Below are 18090 nucleotides of genomic sequence, written 5' to 3' on the forward strand. Positions count from 1 at the left end.
ATAAATACAATCATGTAAAATACTACTATAAAGAACAAATGAAGTCTCGCAAGACTGCAAACGCTTCAGAGTTCCTAATTACTTTATTTTTTTGTGAATGTACACTGCGGGGGGGGGGGGAAGAGACAGTTTGATTTTCCTGTTCTACTGGGCCGATTGACGAAATTCAAATTGCATTTTCCATGCCTCGAAAGCGCGCTTAGGCTATATATTAGATTAATATATAGATATATAAATGCGCATGAGTAGTTTTTAAACAATTAGTTCTCAAAATTTTAGCTCCCTATTGTTAACTGAATTTGATATATATTTATTAATATCTCTTTTTTTATTAAACATTTGATTCATATTTCGAAATTCAGGTTCATTCCAAATAAAATTCGCCCATTTTTTATGAGTTATTTTTAAAATTTGTATTTTTAAATATTTTTTATAAATTCTTCGAAAACAATTTTGAATTATAACCTACAAATGTTTGCCATCATCATAAAGTAGATATATTTCTAAGCATACCTGCAAAAAATTAGAGTTTTTTATTTAAAATTTCCCAAGATTATACGCTAATTTATGTTTTGGCGCATTTTGAAATTTGGCTTATTTATTATAAGCGATGATAAGGAAAATGTGGTTTACGCACTTTGTTAAAATTATTTGAATGTACAATATTTATACATGTTAAAGTGACCGGTTGCAAGGAAAAAGCGAGGAGTACAACTAGATGTTATAGCACACCCATATACTAAAACATTCTACGGCTACTCATTCAAGAGTTATTGGAGATACGTATCTCACGAAACGAAAATACTTGAAAATACCGAAAAATCTCTTTTCTGAATCCATTTTACAATCCGTTATTGGAAAAAAAGAGCCCTATATTTATTCCGTCCAGATACTATGCCAAAAAATGTCATTCCAATTGATTTAAAGCGGTAAAAATGAATACTTTCCTTGAAATCTGGTACCCTAAACTTTTCGCAATTATAATTATTCCTTTAATTCCTACAAGGAACTAGAATGTGACAGTTTTGTATCTTCCATTCTGCAGGGCCGATTAACGAAATTTCGATTGCATTTTTGATACCGGAAAAGAATCATACCGTCTTAGAATGTATCTTATATATATATAGAGAGAGATAGAATGCAGATAACCTTAAAGCATCTAAAGCCAATATTAATTTGGAATCAATGCAAGGCAATTCCTCAACAATATTAATAATCGCAACCTTGTATAAGAGTTTTAACACTATCAAAAATAATCCAAATTAAAATAAGAATTCATAATTGAACAAACTCGGAAAATAAAAATGCGAAAGGGAAAAGGTACAAATTGTAAACATATAAGAATCAATCTCCTTATAAAGAGGTCGGTTTCCTAAAGAACGTTTTCTGAGTTACATGAAATTCGAATTCAAATTTCAAGAATTGATTAAGTAAATTGTTCTTTAATTTTAAAGTCGTTCTCTGGGATCTGGATATACTTATGGATTATGAGGAAATGGAAACCCCTAGGGCGGAGTCTGAAAGTCTCGTAGTTTTGCCTGAAAGGACAATATTTTATGATTCATGCAGTTTTTCAAAAAATAAAGCTTTGAATATTATAATAAATCATAAATAAATAATAATAAACGAAAGTGCTTGATACAAATGAGATGAAAAACGAATGATTAAAATTTTATTGGAGAGCCAAAAGTGTTAAATTTACATTGAATTTTTAATACAAGTCTAAACTTTACAACGCGTTCGAAATTTTTTTGAAATGATAATAATAAATGAAACCGTAATGAAAAATAAAATCAAAAATTTAGAAATAAGTAAATCAAATTTAAAAATATAATAATAATAGTAATAATAATAATAAAATTAATGATAAGCAAAGTAAAATATTAAAAAGAAGTAATTAATATAAAATGTAAAAAGTAACAATAAGAAATACAAAAAACATAAAAGAAAATATTAATAAACAAACAAGTAAAAATAAAATAGCATTAAAAAGAAAATACGATATAAAGATAGTAAAAAAATGCATTAAATGCAAAAATATACATAAAAAAAGTCTTAAGCTTTAATTAAAAGCTTTAATTTTGGCTAAAATGCACAGTTTAGTCACATTCAAGCCGTTTCCTTGGCTCCCCAATCAATCTCCTTTTTATTAAATAAATATAAGTTCCGCTTATGAGCTCAATTTTTTAGTGAGTCAACGGTCTGTCAAGGAGATCATCACTTAAACGCTCACTAGTCAGTCAACGTGCAATTTTTAGCCAGTCACTGAAGTCAAATTTTTGTCAGTCAACGAAATCGTCACTTATTTAGTCACTGGTCAGTCTGCCCATTTCTTAGTCAATAAATGGGATCGTCTTAGTCAGTCTATGGTCTGTCAATGTCCAATTTTTAGTCAGTCAATAAAATTGGTGTCATTTCGAACAAATTTATGTCGAACATAAACTGAAATTATGTAAACTTAGCTCAGATCTTGATATGATGCTTTAAACTGTTATGTTTAATTTCAACTTTTTTGAAGCAAAAATATTTCAGTAACGCTTTTCTTATGTTTGAAATTGTGAAACGCCTGCTAGAATGTGATGAAGGATGTTGAGTATTCCCGTCATCAACGTAGATAACAGCGACGGTATCAACGACGATATCAATAAGACGTTCTTAAAATTCTTGAATTGGTTTCACTTCTGTTCTGTTTACTTGATCCATTTTGCCATGTGTTATCGAAATCTTTGGCAGAAAGATCGATGTGGTCAGTGTCACTATCAATATGCAAATTAAGAAGCTTATTGTTAAAAGGATCGTTAGAAACTTGGACAAAATCGGTGTCATTGTCTATATCCACATCAAAGGAATCGTCATTAAATTCATTAATATCAGCATATGAATCAAGGAAATCGATATTATGTACCTCCTTTCCGGCATTAAAGTTCTGTTCATTACGGTTAATGGTGTTTTCATCATTACTTTTCCCAGTTTTCTCTTCTTTCCGAGGAAACAAAATGAAGGCAGTCGAAACACAAATAAGTATGCCCAATAGGCTGTCGATAAACGGTGTTGGTATAAAAACGTAACACAATACTGTCAACAAAAAGAAGCCCATTTCTAAAAACGGCCCGAAATCGATTTCAGCAGTAAAAATAACAAATTTAAGCAAATAAGATCCACACATAAGATTTTAGCACCACTAGATTTGATATCTCTAATGATTATAGTTTATAAGCATTGTTAAAAAGTATTCATTAAATTTGTTGTAAATCAACAAAAGCCCAAAAACAATTATTGGTAACTTGATTGTTACAAATCTTATTAAAAGGATTCTTTGATTATGTAGCAATGAAAGAACATCTGATATATAACTCTACTTATAATAAAAAGGAAGTTTCTGTGTGTGTGTCTTTCGTTCATGCTGCGTGTAAACTAACAGACCTAGGGCTACGAATTTGGTACATAGGTGCATCTAGTCAAGAGCCAGTGTACCTCGAAGCGAGTTTGTTAAAATTAGAATTGAGTTTTTTTTTTTATCTTATGTTTTTTGATGAAATCGCATTATTCGAGAATCCTCTCTCATTATATCAGCAATAATGCTGTTGTAACACTATTGCCATTGTTGATTGTATCAAAACTGTTGCCAATCGGAAAGAAGAAAATTAGCGTTTTAAGAAATTTTAATTAATATCTCTGATTTTTGCTATTTTTTGGATAAAAGTGGAAGTGGAAAAGTGGACAAAAGAAGGAACGCTAAAATACCGCTGCCATAAATATTCAAATAAATATTTTTTTTTTCGGTTTCTCGTGATAGAAAACATAAACATAATTCTTCATGCTTTCCTAGTTTTATCAGTGCAAAGCACAGAAAATCATGTTTACACTCTCATGGAAAGCGTTTCATCTACCCTTGACTCGGTGAAAATGAAGCTAAATATAAACACAATACAAAATATATATAAATATTTTTAATTCTTTAATAGGCACCTCTTTAAGATAAAATCAAATGGTTAGCTTAAAATTACCTTACGTTATATTGTAAGTGGGAATGTATTTATGCCTAAGAAGGCCTTTAAATGATAAGCTCAACAATATGCTTCCATGCAAAACCATCACAATAGACGACATTCCGACATTCTCACATCATACCAGGCGACGACATTTCATACGACCATCATAACAGACATTCTGAACATTAAAAACCGAGTGAATAGGACATAACGTTTCAATTCTCTACATTCCTCAATAATAAGATATACTAATTTGAGTCAACATGGGGTGTTCAAATCACCTACCTTACTAAGGGATTCAGCGAATGGAATTAAGATAGCTAGTGCGATGGTCACTTTCTCGTCCGATTATGACTAGAGAGTGGAAAGGAGAAAGTGACTTATATTTCATCTTCGATGTACCAACAGAGCTATATTATGCGCCTGCTTAATGCTGTTGGTTGAATATCATTCTAACACTTATACACATGTTTGAAAAAATTCATGAGACTTAGAATGGAAATCTTTATTACCTTCGCTGCTTATTGGATCATAATCACAGAGTTAAGGGAAGTGGGAGTTTAATTAAACTTTTCTTTTATCTTTTCTCTAAAATCAGTGCATTGTTTTCAGAATATTGTATTGGATATAAAAGTCTCACATCGCTTTCCTCCTACTCAAACCCTTTGATTCTTATTTATATATAAACACTTTCCCTCACTACATACCTAACATGAACGTATATGTAATTTACGTACACTCACCCAACCAAATATCTGATGTGACCACCACACGACTTCCCTGTAAGGACTATTAAATTAGAATAGAATATTAAAATAGACATTTCTGTTTACCTTGATATGCACCTGTGTCATCGAATTTTAATTAGATATATATTTATGTTTCAATTAATTCAGTTCTCACTTCGCGGCGGAGCAAAAATGCATGAAGATTCAAAACACCTTCATTGAAAACTGTAAAATACAGGGTTATCGAAATTAAACTTCCCCAACTCAGAGGCCTGTGGAGTGTTGTATGGGTCATGATGTGATGAAATTTTAAAAACAGACACTTCAGATCATACCAGATCATATGCTCGAGATTTATTAAACAAAAAAAAAAAAAAAAAAATAGTACAAGAAGTTGTCGATAGGTGGCGCTGCAGATCAACAAGACATTCTACAGATGTTCTATATGTGTGCCGTGGTTCTCCACAACTCTTTCCATTCGCAAAGCAGTGTGTTCTACAGCGCAATGCAGTAAGTCCACATTAATTCCACGAACATGTCGAATAATTGCGTCTTTCAGATGTGCCAAGGTTGCTGTGTGTTCTCGGTAGACCCGATCCTTTAAGAATCCGCATAACCAAAAGTCGCATGCCGTGAGATCGGGCGAGCGGGGAGGCCAAGCTGTAGGGAAACAGCGGCTGATCACACTTGCATCAGTAAAAGTTGCCCGTAACACCTGTTGAACGTCACGAAGAATATGGGGACGTGCAACATCCTGCATAAATATCGTGTCCTGGAGGCGGCCACGTTGTTGCAGTTCAGGTTTGACAAACGTTATCAAGTTGACTCGCTCTCGTGAAAAGTTGTGCATCACTTCAAACCGGGCCTGGAGATCTTGAATATATTCCTCAGACGATTAAGGAGCATCCGGAGGGCGGCCAAACAATAGATCACAAGGCAGACGAAGGTCACGACCGAAGAGCATCTGTGATGGAGAATAGCCAGTACTCTCGTGGACAGCACTGCGGTAAGCCAGTAAAAACAGCGATAATTTCTTGTCCCAGTCCTGCTGGTTTCTGGAAACCACTAATGAGAGGTTATTAAGGATGGTTCGATTGAACCTCTCTACCATGCCGTCCGACTGGGGATGTAATGGCGTCGTTTGGGTCTTGTCAATGCCGAGTAGTTTGCATAGTTCTTTGATAACTACCGAGGTAAAATTCCTTCCCTGATCGGAATGTAACTGAAGTGGCACTCCGAACCTGGAAATCCAGTGCTGTATCATCATCTCAGCTACTGTAACAGCCTCTTGATCAGAAATAGGATACGCTTCAGGCCACTTGGTGAAGTAATCAACGACAACGAGTATGTATTTGTTGCCATCAGCAGTTCGTGGCAGAGGTCCCAAGATATCAAAGGCGATACGTTCAAAAGGCGCGCCTACGTTGTAACGTTGCAGTTTGCCTCGGCTGCGTCTCTTCGGTCCTTTCCGACCTGCACAGGCATCGCAAGATCGGCACCACTTTTGCACGTCATCCTTTGCATTATTCCAGTAAAAGCGCTCACGAACTCTCTGCAAGGTCTTCATTATTCCAAAGTGACCTCCAGTAGGGCTGCTATGTAATTCTTTAAGGACATCAGGAATGCGGGATCTTGGAAGTATCAGCTGCCATCGGAACGTCTTCCCATCATCCGATTCGAATTTCCGGTATAAGACGCCGTTTCGAATGTGAAGTGAATCCCAGAGTGCCCAATACTGTTTGGTTGTAGGACTACAGATAGCAATGTCCTGCCAGGTAGGTTTTCTGGTTGATGACTCCATTAAATCAATTATGGGTTTAATGTCACGGTCTTCCATCTGGTCTTTCCTGACTTCATCATCACTCCACGTGTCTCGATCAGCCGATGTTGATGTTGTAATTTGTCTTGCGACGGGAGTCAGCAGCTCGTATTTCGCTTCCACCCTGGAACAATATCGGCAGCTTTCTTGGCAAGGTCTTCTAGACAGGGCGTCGGCGTTTCCGAGTGATGATCCCTTACGATGACGGATAGTGATGTCATATTCTTGGAGTCTCTGTATCCACCTGGCTATTTGACCCTCAGGATTCTTGAAATTTAAAAGATAAGTCAATGATGCATGATCGGTGCGGAGCAGGAATTTTCTGCCGTATAGATAGTGATGGAACTGTTCTACAGCTTTAACTATGGCGAGCAACTCTTTCCTGGTGACACAATAATTCCTCTCCGGTTTAGACAGGCACATGCTCCAGTACGCAACTACACGTTCTTGGCCGTCTATTTCTTGGGACAAAACAGCACCGACACTTTCATTGCTCGCGTCGGTGTCGAGAATAAATGGTCGGTCGAGCTGAGGATACGTCAGGATTGGAGCAGATGTTAAAGCCTTCTTTAAGTTGTTAAATGCACCCTCGCATTCTTTTGTCCACAAGAACTTTTGGTTGTTCTCTGTCAGCTTGTGAAGGGGTCTTGCGATGGAAGAAAAGTCCTTCATGAATCTCCTATAGAAGGTGCAAAGCCCTAGGAAGCTTCTCAGCTGATGGACATTTTCGGGACGTTTCCAGGATTTAACCGCTGATACCTTTTCAGGATCCGTGCGCACACCTTCTGCAGAGATGACATGTCCCAGATAAGTCACTTCCTTTCGGAACAATTTGCATTTAGCGGGACTCAGCTTCAGATTGGCTTCTTTCAGTTTCTGAAGCACCTTCCTAAGATTTTCTAAATGTTCTTCAAAACTCTTTCCGACGATGATGATGTCATCCAGGTATATCAGGCAGGCTTCGTAGGAAAGGCCTTTCAAAACAGTCTCCATAAGACGTTCGAATGTTGTTGGCGCATTACATAGTCCAAACGGCATCACCTTGAATTGCCAAAGCCCTTGTCCCGTAGTAAACGCCGTCTTTTCTCGGTCTTCAGGCTGTATTTCTACCTGCTCTTTAACCCACTCTTTAAATCAAGTGTTGAGAACCACTTGCTTCCAGAAAGAGTGTCTAGAATGTCGTCAATTCTAGGAAGAGGGTAACTGTCTTTCTTCGTAACCTCGTTCAACCGGCGATAGTCAACGCAAAATCTTGTTGAGCCGTCTTTCTTTCTGACTAGGACGATAGGAGATGCCCATGGACTTACTGAAGGCTCGATGACATCGCCTTCTTACATATCTTTTAAAAGTGTTCGCACCTCTTCCTGTTTAGCAAACGGTAGACGTCTTGGATGTTGCTTGATCGGGGGATGATCGCCGGTATCTATTCTATGTTGTGTCAAACTAGTTCGACCCACGTCAGAAGACGAGCGGGAGAAAACAACTTGAAGATCTTTAATGACGCGATTGTCAGCATTCCTCTCTTTATCGTTTAATTGCGCATTCAATAACTCAATAATGCTCACTGAGGACACGGATCCTTGGATGTTACTCTTTCTTTCAACGGTGGTTACTGGAGTACATGCTGCAACCACTTCACTTTTCTTAATAATTCTACCCTTCTCAGTTACATTGGCGACTCTCACCGGGATAACCGTTCTGGATAGGACGACGAGTGTTGAGGCTACTAGTACTCCTTTTGGGCTATTACAGTTATTGGGATATTCTATGATGCCGTAACGGAAATTTCTGTTTTCGGCTATGGATCCAGGAAGTAAAATTTCTGTTCTTGCCGATATTGTGATATTGTCTTGTGCTATCATTTTATGGACAGATTTAACTTCTTCATTATTAACTCCAAATAACGCTATGTCCTCAGATGTAGAATGCAATTCGTTATTTTTAAAGTCCAAGGAAAAATTGTATTTCCTTAGAAAGTCCAATTCGAGTATGCAAGAATCAGTGATCTCTGCTACATATGCCGTGTGATGGTATGCGGCACTTCCAAACGTGATGTTAACATTTACTTTTCCATCGACGTCGATCTTCTCACCGGACACAGTCTGTAGGGTAACGCAGGGCGGCGTCCAGATAAGTTTGCTTCCCAGTTATTGAGCCAAATCTTTTCGGATGATGGTAACGTTGGCTCCTGTATCTATCGTCATATTGCAGGGAACTCTATTAATATATCCTATTATGAAAAGTCCATTACTGCCGCCTCTCACTGCAGAAATCTGAAACGCTTTAAACTGGGGCTTTTCATTATCTGGCAACCTCCTCCCCGCGAGATGGCCACTAATTAGTTTCCCTGCTGTTTGTTAGGAGCGGTCTTAACATCCGTACCCTGGGGTATTCTGCAGTTTCGTCGTATGTGTCCTTCAGCACCGCAGTTCCAGCACTTAACGGTCGGTTTCTTCTCACCAATATTCCGTCTCAAGGCGTTCAGTTGTCTAGTTAAATCGTCTAGACGGGCAATGACTTGATCCCCTGGTTCCTGGACTTGAGCAGCTCTGACTGGATGGCGGTCTCGACGGGTGGCTTGCTGGGCTGCCTCGAATTTCATGGCGTACACTAAAGCGCTTTTCAGATCTTTAACATCCGCCATTCGCAGTGCTTTCTGTATTTCAGGGTCCCAGATGCCATCGATGAAATATTGCAGGGACAGGATTTCCCTTGTTTCTGTCGGGCACTCCGAAAAGGCGTGATGTGACAGCCTTTCAACATCCGTGGCGAGCTCCTGAAGTGTTTCGGTGAGCTTCTGTTGACGGGATTTTAATTGGAGCCTGCTGTAGTCTTTTAAACATTTCTCGCCGAAGTGCAGCTCCAAAGCGCCGGATAGAGCTTCGAAATCTAGCCTTTGATTTTCGGGAAGCGTCTGCAGGATATCCGCTGCGTCTGCTCTCAGAGAAGCGGCGAGATGACAGGCCTTAGCTTGGGAATCCCATCCATTCGCATCCGCCACGATAGAAAACTGGGTCTTATACACTTGCCAGGATGTCTTCCCATCTTATGCGGATAGCTTCAGAGATGGACGAGCAAGCATCGGTAAGAATTTAAAATTATCACTCTTACTCTTGCCGTCGCTACGAATTTCTTTAGAGTTTCCGGTTCTTTGGCAACCGCAGAAACCCGGTCATGAATTTGTTGTTCGATTTGTTTCTGAACGGAACAAACTCTTCCTTCTATTTCTTCTTTAACAGAAGAAACATTTTCCTCAATTTGTCCCACTTTATTCTCAACCACATCTATTCTGCCTTCCATAGCATCGAATTTGGTTTCTATTATGCAGGCAATTTCTCTTTTCATTTCGCATTGACTTTCTTCAATCTTGACTTGTACAGCTTTTATTTCTTCTTTAACAGATTCCTTAACAACTTTTATTTCGTCTTTAAAAGTTAATTGACCAGTTTTAATGGCCTTCATCTCTTCCTTAACGGATTCTTGGCCCAATTTCATTTGTTCCTGTGCCGTTTTCATTTCTTCCTAAAGGGATTCCTGGCCCAATTTCATTTCTTCCTGTCCCGCTTCAATCTTTTCCGGTACAGATTTTTGACTAGCATCCATTTTCACTTTAATTTCTTCTTTAAAAGATGATTGGCCAGCTTCCATCTTTTCTTGGAACGCAGCAAAAGCAGTAATGAGCTGTCTCAATTGTTCTTCCATCCCTCTTGTTATTGGCATTCAAATCCCACTTCTGACACCAAAAATTGTTGCGTGCGTACGGGTTCGTTATGAAATGAATGCACAAGTCCGATGAAAAATGAATAAAAATTTATTATTATTACAACAAAAATGCTTAAATTTTCTCAAATTATCATGCAGTATTACAATATCTCACAGTAGTTATCTTTTAACTACTCAAATGTACAATAGAACGTAATTCAAAACAGCTAAAGAACGCTAATCCGCGAATTCGCTATAATCAACAACAGCAGTTTTCTAAACAACAACAAACTAAGCAACTACTACAAACTGAGATGTTTTCCTCCTTTTATAACATTTTAAAATCACGCGCTAGAATTTTCCAGTACTTTCTCGAAATGAAAAAAAGAGATATTTATTTATTTAACGCACGCGCTCTTGTATTTTTAATTTTCCGGCTTAGCTTTCTTTTAATATTCGTCACGCGCTGCACTGCGCGAGATGTAAAACCATTTAATTTATAATTGAACTAACATTAGCTTTTTAAATACCAAATTCGTAACAATATATTGAAAAACATAGCAGTGTGCAAGTATTACGAGACTTTTATTACATTGGTTGAGTATTTTTATAGGACTAATTGTTTTTAAAATATATGATTAGCTTTTTGCTTGTTTTGAATTAACAGAATACTTTAATCATACATTATTCACAAATATTTGTCTTCCAGAAACGTAGAGGACGATTTTGATTATACTTCTTTTAAGATTATTTAAAATAAGCTTTTATGCAATCAGTAAAAAGAATATAGGTAAGTCTCTAAAATCAGACTGCATCAAATTTAAAGTAATAAACAAAGAGCGTTACTCCACACCAAAGCTAGACTGCACTAACAGAAACAGGACTTTCCTTAAATGAAAAAAATAATAAATATTCCGTCGAAAATCTTCCCCTAAATGGCTGATATTTTAATAAGGCAGTTACATACGTATTAATAACCACTACCACAAGTTATCGTTTTGGAGCTTCATTGGATATGATTGATATAATAAATTCTGAAAAGTTTGTACACGCACTTGAATTTGGCATTATCAGACAAGGAGAAATATTTCACCACTGCTATAAGGTTCATTTTTTTTTTTTTTTATTTACTTTTTAAGGAAGACGAGAAAGAAACGAAAGGAATTGCTGAATTAATAGAAGAGCCCGAGTCTGAGGTAAAATGTGTTTTTGTTTACAACGAATGAACCTATTAATCTTTGTTTTTAGACTAAAATTTTTATTAAAATGCTGTTATACTAAAGAGACATTCCAGACTGTGACAGGCAGTCCCACATTTCAATGCAGTGTCCTGTATTCTGTACATACTCGTGGATTTTGTAAGTATAATCGACGTTAATTTTACTAGAATCACTCCGTATAATCATGAGGGCATTTTTATGGCACTGCGAGTATATTCAGTAGTTAAATAACTGGTTTTTAAATGTACAATTTAGGAAACTCGCGAGATGCTCAAAAAGATTGGTTTGTGAAAGAATTTCTGGATTTTTATTCAAGCTAACTTTTGTATTTAAAAAACAAATAATGTAATTAAACCGTCAGCTATATTTTAGAATGTGATAATGGTGAAAGAAAGCTTAACTTTCGAAAGAAAATATTTCAGAGAAGAATAATTATTTGGCAACAAAGTGCAGTCAACTCCCGATTATCCGCAGTGATAGTAAAGTGATGTTTTAATATTTGGGAAATGACGCACATAATTAAGGCCTCAGTCAATTGAATCAGCGATGATCACTCAAACAGCGATCGTGACATCCAGCATTAGTGATCACTTTTGAAAACGAGTGTTTTTTGTATTCAGTTGAAACACTTCCCTTACCAGTCGAACTCGTAGGGGTTGCCAGAGGTTACCTGATGTGCGATGCATGGAGGTAGGAAACGACTTCCTACCTCCATGGCGTTGTTTTTGAAATAACCAATGATAGAACTACTATATATTCAGGCTGACTCCTCGTAACCGTTCTTTAGGGTTGCAGTTCAGGTTTGGTGTGCCCTCTTTGGCTTTTCAGCGCTATTGTTTCAAAGTTTTATCCGTGAAAAGACTTAAAAGGGTATTATTTTATTTTAATTCCTTTACGAAAATAGCTAACCTAAAAGACAGATTCCATTCACATAAATCACATATATAAATTTACATACATGTGAAAAATATAGGTCAAGTAAGTTTTACATGCATACTGAAAAAAAGGTGGTTCAAAAGACGTTTTAATGCAAAATGTACACTATAGCTCTATTAACAACTAAAAAAAAAAATACAATGTAATATATTCTAAAAGGAAAATTATATAATACATATGATATAAATTAAATACATATAATAAATACATAAAACTCTATAAAGAATAATGTTCATAACTATATAATAAATACAAACACACATCAGATCATGGTACATTAATGCTGCTATGAAAGAAAGGATATTTAGTTAGAAAGATACCTTTTATATTTATTTGATAGCATAGAAGAGTAAAACATAAAGGTGACAAGAAAATATGAAAACAGGTTATGCGACTTCAGAAACAATAAGAAGCCTTTTAAGTTATTTCAATAAATAAGACACTGATTACGAAGTAAATATAATTTTTTCATGCTTTTACATCAGTAATAAGTTTTTCATTAAAAATTTTAGCAGTGGATGCCAAAACAAGATTTATTATTGGAGCCTCTGATGAAAGGTCACACAAAAATAAACTTGATTTAGCAAATTTCTGAAAACATTAAAATCAAAAGTATTAAATTACAGTAACATATATTATTAAATTATTTTAATTACACATTAAGAAAGAAATTGTCTGAATTAAATTAAAACGGAGTGACTAAGCTTCATATTTCATGTTCATATTGGAAATAAATTGACAGGAATTGCAGTTAAATGAAAGAGCTGGAAATATAGTCTACGTGATGTATAAAATAAGGTCAAAATTATTTATTTAATACTTAAATTGATGCTTACTTTCTTCAAAATGAATATAAATACGATATATTTATGTTACTTTAAAAGAAAAATTATATAATGCATAATTTTAATCATATTATCCGATGTTTACATTTTTTTTTTTACATTGGGGACAACTGACAGATTTGGCGACAATATAACAGGGTCAAAAATAACATATAAATCAATATGTCATTAATTAGCAATACTTAAATGAAAATACACATTTTGCTGAAACATGAATATTTATTTTTTTTAACAATTAGGAAAACATACGAAGCTGAGCTTACTTCAAAAGCGCACGTTCCTGTGCTCGGAATCCATTCCAATGGACAAGAATTAATTACCCATTTTCTTCGTATTTCTTCATTTCTCGGGAAACAGAACATATTAAAGTTATTTCTGGAACAATATGAATAATTTGATGCAGTTCATCCACCCATATTTCTCGGAATTAGGTCGAGATCTATCAATACAAATGTAAACAACATAACGCTAAATCAATATCCACTAGCTACAAGCGCCCTTCATTTGGATACAACATAGATGATGAGTCGGCTCCCCTTGCTAGGATCCTTGTATACCCTATACTTTGATATAAATTGCTGCCCACCCAGTAGTTCTAAAACATTTTCCTTAGCACACCACTTGAATTATGTCCTCGTGAAAGTACAAACAACACAGCCGCCATATTGATTCGATCGTTTTTCGCCGCGAAATGATGGGTTCGAAGTGATCGCTACGAGAACGATCAATCGCGAACTCAGAGTAATCGTTGTGTTTCAATTGAATAAAAAAAAAGCAAAACCAATCGCAAGTGATGACGTATGATGATTAACTGTCACTAAATGTTTCAATTGAATGAGGCCTTTAATTATACATAATCCTGAATATATATGCATCGGCCTATAAAAATTATAACCTACATTTTTAAGCGAGCTTGTACTCACTGACATTATTTAAGTTCTTTTTGTATTAAATTTTGTTTTTAATACACGTTATAATTTAGTTTCTTCGTTTTTAAAGACGTTTATTTCCTTATTTGTAGTGTTTTCATTTTGATCATCGATTAAATTTATGTAACCAAATAAAATTATTTTCCAGAATAAATTGTTTGAAAGTACAGCTAAATTTGTCAGCAGTAATTTCTGTGAATAATAATATGAGTTGTTCCTTTTTTTGTGTTTTCTTAACCGTCTTCAATTCGTCGAATCAACCGTGGTCTATGATAATACCCCAGCTAATGGTTAAATCTACTATATTAAAAAAAATATTACATTTAAAAAGATGTAAAGCACCCAAAAATTTAAACAGTTGTCTGATTATAAAGCTAAAATTAAAGAAAATGGAGCCAGACTTCTCGCATAAAATTATGATATTTGCTTCAGATCTATTACATTAATAATTGAACTCTATTTACCGGAAGCAATTGCAGCAACAATGCGATCATTTCTATTAAAAATAGAGAAAAATGGCGGCAGCTTCTAAATTAGACAGTATTTCTGAGAATATAAATAAATACTGCTATTGAACATCACAGATAATTACATTATTTAAAGAAACCATTTTCACAGAAGATAAGACTTCATTCCAGGATTTAGAGATCTAATAGTATATTCTACCTCTTGTCGGGTAAAATTACATCATCGCCCTGTGCTCCATAGCTTCTCTGTAAGTTATCTCTAATTTGAGCATGTTCAATTAGATCGTCCTGTCGGCGATCCTTCGGAAAGTGATGATCCAGTAGTAACTGGATTGTTTCTTCTATAGTTTGGGTCTTTGTATTATCTGGTTTTAGTAGTGCTTTAAATTGAAGGGGAGATCGAGTGTTCCCCTTAGCGATCTCGTAATGGATACCAAAGGGAGAATATGGACATATTTTATCCAAATGCATTTTCCATGAATTCCTTTTTGCCTTTAACAATTCTCGTTTGCATTTGGCCAAGTCTTTTTTGTAAATCCATTTGTAAAATTCTCTAAGCTCTTCGTCTTAAATATACCTCTGGAATCTCTTTCTTTCCGCTGTTATTATTTTCCTCCTTATAGACAATTCTTGAGTCCCCCCATGGGACACCTTTATGTTGAGTATTTAAAAGTTTTCCCTTTGGTTTCAATGGCCAAGTCACATAATTCTTATACTTTTTTAGTCCATTTGAAGGAGTAACCAGCCCATTTTTCTAATTTATATTTACATTGTGAGGCTTTTGTCATGTTATTATACGAGATTTCAAAATATATATAACAGTGATCACTCAAGGAGACGCTATCCAAGACCCTCCAATTTTTGATTATGCCATTTGTAAAGGTATAGCGTGAGGCCGTAATATCTATTTAGCTCTTGCCCCTTGTACAATTATATGTAGGAGGGCTATCTGGATAATTTTCTAATACAAATCTTTGAGATTTTAAGGATTCTCGTACTGTTCGACCTCTTGGGTCCTCGAAAGAAGAGCACCATAATTCACTTTTAGCCTTTAAATCTCCCAAGATGATTATATCTTGGTTTTGAGATAAGTTTCTCCACCTAGTCAAAGAGGTTAAGTAAATCTATCAAGTCCGTAATTGGTTGACTATAACAATTTAAAATTGGAAGAGTTCTTTGTTCAATCTCCAATGTTATTATAACTAAATTCGGCGTTGAAATAGCATTCAGCACCGTGATTTGTGGATTAACCACTACTGTGGCCGTCTTGGGAAGTTAGCCAGAAGAATATATTATCTTTGATTGCATCGGGAAACCTACTGGTTTTCCATCAATACAGTAAGGTTCTTGTACGAAGATTATATCATAATCAAAAATACTTGTCTTTAACTGTGCAGCTGCTACGTGTGATCTCGCTAAGTTTATTTGTTCTTTATTCGAGTTATTATGCATAGTTTATTTGTTTTCTTAATTCTTCGATTTCTAGCATTCGGCTAGGACAATCTTTGGAGAAACTGGAATGTTGGTCATTTAGCTGCTGATCGTTTTGGCATTTCGTTCTGCACAGTTAATACATTTCTGATATGTACTTTCGCAATTTTTGTGGGAATGACCCACCTTTCCACAGTGTCCACGAGCTTGTTCGGTTTGACATTGTTTTTGAAATGTTCCTATATTGGCAGCATTTAAAACATTGTGTAGGACCAATATATTCCTTTAAATTAAACCGTTTCCAGTTTATGTATACTTTACGGATTTTTATCAGATGTTTAAAGACTTCCGGAGAAGTTTCACAAACTCAATGTTAACGTTCTTTCATTTTATTGGGAATTTGACAATCAGTCCGTTCCCGTCTATCCGTCATTTTGAGCAGCAATTGCTTCGTTCTTTGTGATATCTTTTGGGATATCATAAACAATTATTTTAGGAGAACGCTTTAAAGGTCGTACGACCTGTAATTCTTCCTTTAGGTCTGGAACCTAGCTAATTTCTTTTTCGAGTACCTCTAAGTCTGCTTCTTTGTTCGTTTCAATCAAGAGGCCACCTTTCGAGACCTGCTTAACTCCAATACGGAGTTTAGATGGATCAATAGTTTTAAGTATTTTCTTTTTAATACTGTCTGTTTTTTCCCCTTTTGTGGGATATATTATTGTGACGAATTGATTATCTGGTTTTTTACGAGATTTCGATCTGTCACGAGGGGGACGTTTTAAGACATCCGCATATGAGTCATTTTTCTTGTCATTTATGGAATGTATTTGACCTTCAAAGTCTGCCATTTCGACACATTGTTCAGTAAGCATATTGAACATCAGTTAGAAATGATGTCTGCAGCTACTGATCTATTAAGACCAGATGCTTTATTTTTTAAGATTGTCTCTAGGTTGGCTATATAGGCCAAGAATGTCTTTAGAGTCCATTTTGATATATCAATCAAATCACTATACTTGATATTAACGCCACTAGGATGTTTACCGACTTGGTACCCTGGGATTTACACCAAGTCAGTATAGTAGTAGGCACTTCTTGCTCAGGGTTTGGACCCTCTTTTATGAGGGAGCTTCCCGACCACGCCAAGGTACCCAAGCACTGGGAAAGCACAAGAAACTATAAAGAACTCGCTTTCCTACGGGGGAATTGAAATAATACAGGACGATAACGTTTGGTGGCAACAATTTGAAAAGCGAATGGCTGTTAGAGTGGCTGATGCAAAATCCTGTTTCCAGATAAATAGCGTATTCAGGCTAATGCCCTTTTGGGCTAAAAGTGACCTCAAAATACATCAACATTTCAATGCAATCAAAAAACTACGTGAGTGCTAGGTTTTCTCATTGTTCGTTGGGTCTAGTTTCACTAGCGTCTGGAGGCTCAGGTGCTGGGCACTTCAGCAGGCTCCTAGGCTGGGACAGTCACATCTTGCGTAGAACACGTGCAAATAGGCATATCTTTTCATGGCATATCATGGCGGGGTTCGTAACTGAGGAAATGTTTTCCTCGTGAAGAATCCAGTGAATGTCGCTTTAAGGCAATGGCAAAGATAAGCAATGTATGAGCCTTGCGTACGTACAAATCGTAGAGTTACTAGCCTCTGGAGTGACAAAGTCTAACAACTTTTAATCTACCTTCCAAGAATCGGTTCCTCAAACGGAAGTCAAATTGTATACAGATGGCTCAAGGTCAGATGTAGGAACAACCTCCGTATATTGTGTTTTCCAACATAAGCACTTTATTAATTATTTTTATTATTGTCAAAGACAGCTAATGCAAAATAATGTTATTTATTAAGCTGAATTAAAAGCAATGTAAGCAGCAATTTCATATGCGAAACTAATGACAGAAAGGAGCCCAGTTATTACAGATTCTCTTTCAAGTATTGCTGTCACACGTTGTCGAAACACTATTAATACGCAAGCACATTATAGTATAACACGTCAAAATTTAGATAATACACT

The 18090-nt window shown here is 35.9% G+C and overlaps 1 protein-coding gene across 1 annotated transcript in view; it reads left to right on the forward strand.

The window, feature by feature from the left end:
- Positions 1–18090, forward strand: part of LOC118202593 (uncharacterized) — a 58578-nt gene that overhangs the window by 17557 nt on the left and 22931 nt on the right. The window contains exon 7 of the mRNA XM_085816604.1: positions 11381–11437. Within this exon, the coding sequence (XP_085672730.1) occupies positions 11381–11437 (57 nt within the window). The remainder of the gene's footprint in view (positions 1–11380; positions 11438–18090) is intronic.

Source organism: Stegodyphus dumicola, chromosome 5 (assembly GCF_044657685.1).
Source record: "Stegodyphus dumicola isolate Sdum_Otavi_A_Nest chromosome 5, ASM4465768v1".
NCBI classification, from domain to species: domain Eukaryota; kingdom Metazoa; phylum Arthropoda; class Arachnida; order Araneae; family Eresidae; genus Stegodyphus; species Stegodyphus dumicola.